Source organism: Vipera berus (assembly GCF_964194415.1).
Source record: "Vipera berus genome assembly, chromosome: 1".
Classification (NCBI taxonomy): domain Eukaryota; kingdom Metazoa; phylum Chordata; class Lepidosauria; order Squamata; family Viperidae; genus Vipera; species Vipera berus.
In genome coordinates, this window is record NC_138202.1 from 107048003 (window position 1) to 107053361 (window position 5359).

General features: G+C 46.9%; 1 protein-coding gene across 1 annotated transcript; it reads left to right on the forward strand.

Annotated features, from left to right (window-relative positions):
• The first annotated feature begins 1872 nt into the window (after positions 1 to 1872).
• On the forward strand, positions 1873 to 4742 carry ASCL2 (achaete-scute family bHLH transcription factor 2). Its single transcript, XM_081315421.1, has 2 exons — positions 1873 to 3272; positions 4644 to 4742. The coding sequence occupies exon 1, from the start codon at positions 2505 to 2507 to the stop codon at positions 3261 to 3263; it is 759 nt and encodes a 252-aa protein (XP_081171547.1). The 5' UTR covers positions 1873 to 2504; the 3' UTR covers positions 3264 to 3272; positions 4644 to 4742.
• The last annotated feature ends 617 nt before the right edge of the window (positions 4743 to 5359 follow it).

The following is a 5359-nucleotide window of genomic DNA, read 5'->3' on the forward strand; positions in this document are numbered from 1 at the left end:
TTTAGATAGGAAGGCCTATCAAATACATTGGTCCTAAGTGACAGAGTTAGCATGTAAAGGTCACACTGACCTTTAACCTCTATCTACTTCACACTTTCTGTATTCTTATTCTGATTATTTTGTAATGAGCTGCTGGCTTACCTAACCCTTAAGGGACCTGAATTGCTGCACCTGCACTTGTTTCCCCCTTCATTACCTCAAGTGGATCAATGCAAGGCTTGCCTTTTTAGAGAAAAAAGAAAATGTTTAAAACTTTAAAAATCAAAAACAGTTCTAAAAAGTTTTTTTAACATGTTTTTTCAGTGATTTCTGTTTCTAAAAGTGTGAAATTGACAAGATTTCTGCCAATTTCCCCTTCCAGACCAAGTGGGTAGAATTTTTTTTTAAAGTTTCATTGGAAGCAGTGAAACTAGATCTCCCTCCCTCCCTCCCTCCCTCCCTCCTTGTAAAATTGACAGGACTTCTACCTCTATCTCTCTCTAACCAAAAGACTGGAGAATGCTCAAATAATTCTTTTTCTTTTCTTACAGTCTATGCCAGATGAAAAAAGGGAATCATCAATAAAAATAATAGAAAATAGTCTGTCAATGGAAATTCCCATCTCCTCAACCTGCTCACTGAGAGGAAAATGGCTGGTTCTTTTCTTTGCACAAATGGCACGTGAGAGAGAAAAAAAGAGCATTCATCAGCTGGAGACCTTGATTAGCACACCGAAGCTGGGGTTGAACTGGAGGAAGGGGCTGAGACTTAGAAAGAGGCTTCTTAAAATTACTTCACTTTCAGCTAATTTACGTACAGGGGTGAAGAAGCTAAAGGCTGCAGTGGCCTTATATCCCAGCGGCAGACCATTTTTCCCTGCATGCATACGTTCCTTCCCAATTCCTATAAGGTCAAGGAAAGAATCTCAGGTTGCAAATCTGCAGTCCTGGCAGGTCAGATGGCAGATGGAAGTGGTCTGATTGAGAACATACGTGCATTCTGTCAATATTATGGGGCAGACATGGATTTGGTAGCAGGTGCAAAATAATTCTGACGTCTCCAGCTAATTTCTTCCCTTCTTGTTTGCTTGAGTTGCTTTTACTCTTCCTAATAACACCCTTAACTTTCTCGGAGTGTGTATAGTCACCCCCCCCCCCCAAATAGGAAGCCCTTTATGAATATGCATTTTCAAGTTCAGTCATTTGAAGTGGATTTGGGCAAATCTTGAGTCAGGTCTATACAGACATGAAGAGGACCGGAGTATTAAAACTCAGGATCCTAACCTGCCTCTCTTCACCAGCAAGAATGTACCTATCAAGGATGCTTTAATTTACATTCCCATACTGGGCAGGAGGTTGGCTTTGATGGCCTAAATTCTCTTTCCAAGGCTGAGTTTATGAGTGTGTAGTTCTCTCAAATGTCCATACAGTTTTTGTGCATTCAGCTGAACATGTCAAATTGCTAAGCACATTGGTTTGTGCTTTAATTGTAAGCCGCCCTGAGTCTTCGGAGAAGGGCGGGATATAAATGGGATTAAAATAAAATAAATAAATAAAAATTATATCTGCCAGCCTTCCAGCTGCAAGAAAGAGTCCCCCCCCCCAACTTCCCCATATATCCAGTCCTCCAGCCACCGCACAGAGTATTATGAAGGGGCCTTGCGTAAACTTACTTCTTGCCCACTTGAATAATGGCATCTACTTCACATGCATTGCGAGCCCTGGGTTTTCTATCACTCAAAGTGGACAATGGGGTTGAAACGACTGCCTTTTCAAATTAAGGCAGCTCTCCAGATTCGCGGACAGGATCATTCTATGACTCTCTTTTTTAAAAAAACGCAACCCTTAGAACCTAATTTAGGAGTATTAGGGGAGAATGTTTTAAAGCTCTTGTGGCAAAAAGCCACGATTAGTACAAAGCAGAGGTTGCTCCCTTCCCAGCGCACCACTTTTCAGGTGCTAGTGTGCCGGAAAGAAGCACGCCCAGACCCCGACCAGGTTGCATTGGGATGCAAATGAGCTGAAGCGCGTGCTCCTCGCAAGGAAGAGGGATTGTTTATGGAACCTCCGCCAGAGCCACGCGCCGGGCGCACGAAGTTGCCAAGCGAGCTTCCCATTGGGTGGGAGGCGGCTCGGGAGCCGAGCGAGCGGCGGGGGTTGTGTGTGCGTGTGGCGCACGGCGCGTCGCGTGCTGCTCCCGGGGGCCCGCGAGCGGCGGCAGCAGCAGCGCGTGTTGATAAGGGGCCGAGCAGCGAGGACCTCACAGCAGAGGCGTCTTGACGGAGCGCAAGGAGCAAGAGCGCAAGAAAGGAGAAAGGAACCGCCGTTGCTCCCAACCGCAGCTAGGACTTGTTGCCCGGGTTGCGCACCCAACTTTGACATCTTAAGAAGCCGAGTGCCCATTTTTCAATTTTTCATTTTTATTTTTTTTATTGTCTTTTACGGCAACTGGTTTTCTGCAACAACTTTGGGCTTTTAGCAAACTGCAACCTACACGAAGACCAGTACCGGGGTAAATGCCCCACGATGAACAGCGGGGTTCTAGGAACAAGCATGCTACCAACAGCCCACGCGGTTTGCAAAAGTTACTCGCTGCACAGTTGCAATAGCAGCGGCGGCGGCGGCTCTTTGGGGATCAAAGTGCAAGCAGGACAGAGCGCGGGCTCCTCTTCGTCCGGGGTGCCCCAACCGTGGGGGGCTGCCACGGGCTGTCCCGGCCAGCTTCAGCCTTCCAACTCGGCCACGCGCTGCAGAGGCTGCAAGCGGCGCTCGAACTCGCCGGAGTTGCTGCGCTGCAAGAGACGCTTAGCATTCCCGGGCTTGACAGCGCAGCAAGGCGGCGGCGGCAGCGGCGCGGCGGCTGTGGCTCGGCGCAACGAGCGAGAGCGGAACCGCGTCAAGCTGGTCAACCTGGGCTTCCAGACCTTGCGCCAGCACGTGCCCAACGGCGCCGCCGCCAAGAAGATGAGCAAAGTGGAGACCCTCCGCTCCGCCGTGGAATACATCCGAGCCTTGCAACAGTTGTTGCAGGAGCACGACACCGTCGGCGCCGCCTTCCAGGACGGTCTCCTGCCGGCCGGCCGTGACGCTGCCTCCGCCGCTTGCGCTGGCAGCAGCAGCAGCGTGTATTCCTCCGCCTCGCCTTCTTTTGACGGCCGCGAGGGCAGTTCTGTGCCGGGCTCCCCGCACTCGGCTTATTCGTCGGACGAGAGTGGCTACGAGGGGGCGCTCAGCCCGGAGGAACAGGAGCTGCTGGATTTCACCAGTTGGTTCGGGAGCTGCTGAGCTGGAAGGGTAAGGCGCCGGCCAGCTGATTTCTGGTGAAACGCGCTAGGATTGCGCTTTTTTGAACTTCCCAGTGGTGTAGCGTGGGTTGTCAGCACCCGGGGCAAGGCAAGTAATTTGCGCCCCCTAACCTGTGGATTTTAGCACTCGAGTCTCTTCCACTAGATTAGTTAAAGAAACCCTTACCCCCTAAGCACATGTATTGTTTGTTATGAAAATACTGATGTAATTAAAGTAAAATGCATCTAATGCGCCCCCCCCCCCAGATGTTGCGCCCGGTCCCCCCTGCACCTCCCACGCTACGCCACTGGAACTTCCCAGTAATCTTCCTCCAGTATTACTTTTTTTTTAAATATATCCCATTGCAAAAATTTGGAGGCGGGGTGGACTCCATACACGCACGTAAAGCATTTTGGTTGATTTTTTTTAAAAGATAGCCAAGGTGATTTAAGCCTCCTTTAGGCGTTGCGTGCGTGTCTGGCTCACCACCAGGCAGATGCAATTGAAAGGGAGCGTCAGTGATGAACGCTGGGTGACAATTCTGCTCGGCGAAACCTTTAGCATAGCATCCAACCAGACCCAGACAGGAGTGCTAAAATGTCTCTTGAAGGTTGCAAATACTTGGCTTTCCCGCAGGTACCTCTAGTCCCAACTTTGCAAAACGAAAGTCCTTTCGAATGCAAAGGTTACCGGGTCAGTGGGCTTACAGAACAGGAGAACTAAATGACTTGTTACGTTGAGCCTTCTTTTCTTTCTGATGATTGAAGGGGAGGTCACAATGTGTAAGTGGCCTTAACGTTGCCCCTAATGGAAGGCATGCATTTAGTTATTGCGATTTCAAGTAAAAAAAATATTGTACGATGTGAAATACAACGTTCGTGCTGAATTTCCAGTTGCAAAGTTTTTGTCCACCCAAGTTGCTAGTATTATTTCAAGGGAGATAAGAATCTGTACTTCGTATTTACAAACCAACCCATGTAATGAAGGTAAGACTTAAGGAATTGAGCAATCAAGTAGGCAAGGCCCATGAGTTTCATTTGAATTTTGTTCACTTCGTTGCAGCTTACGCAAAAGGAAACTCATCAAAATGCTGCTATTGTTTCTCCTTTCAACAATCTAGTCCGCTCTTCTGAAAGAAAGCAGAAGGATGGTAGATTTATAGACCTGCTCTCCCTACAGAAATAAGGGTAGATGTTGAAGCAACATATGGACAGAACACTATTTGGAACGTGTAGGCATGGGGGACAATACATTTCTTTAGCAGAGTTTGGTAGTTGGGCACAATGCCCCGATTAGTCAGGCTTTGGGATCAGGGGCTGCTGTTTGGATCTTTTCTGTCAGTCACCTGCTCCTAATGGCTTTTTTGTTTTCTTTTTGTAGCAATACTCAAAGCAACACTGTGTAGAACCTCAGTACCTCATTGTCCCAGGCTCCGATGCAGCAGAAGAGCACCAGGAACAGTCTAATTTAACATGCACCTACTCTCTTCAAGCCTCATTGCAAAGGAAGTTGGATCTTTCTAACCACATTCTCTCCGTGTTTGTTTATGAAACAAAAGACTGGTGGTTTTGATTCTTTTTTTTTAAAAAAGTGCAATTATGTAAATACATTCTAGGGGCCATGGTTTTTAATCTGCTGTTGTACAGCAGTTTATGGTACCCTCTGACTCTTGAACAACCAATGAAAGGCTTCTTCTCTGAATCTAGTGGCAGTTGGAGATCTGTTGGGTTTCCAACTTAATGTCTGTCAATAAGGGCAGGGGTGAAAAAAACTTGATGCTTACTTTTTTCTGAATGGGAAGGGGACTATTTGAACTTCAGAATTAGATTTTATTTCTGTAACTTGAGCTGCCTATGGGAACAAATACAAAGACTTATTTTTGTGCAAGTCTCCTTAATGCAAGAGGAAAGATTTATAGAAAATGGCTTATTAACCCTATCAGATAGAAAGTTTGAGAACTTACCCAACCTAGACAAATTTCTTAACGTTTTGTACTAAGCATAGAGCTGTTTATCTTAAATATGGTGTTGAGGATTTTGTTTGCTTGTTTATTTCGGGTCTGGTGTGAAGGTTCATTTATCTAAAATAAACACGGA

Coding starts and splice junctions, on each gene's coding strand:
- ASCL2 (XM_081315421.1), top strand. CDS start 2,505: ATGAACAGCGGGGTTCTAGGAACAAGCATGCTACCAACAGCCCACGCG.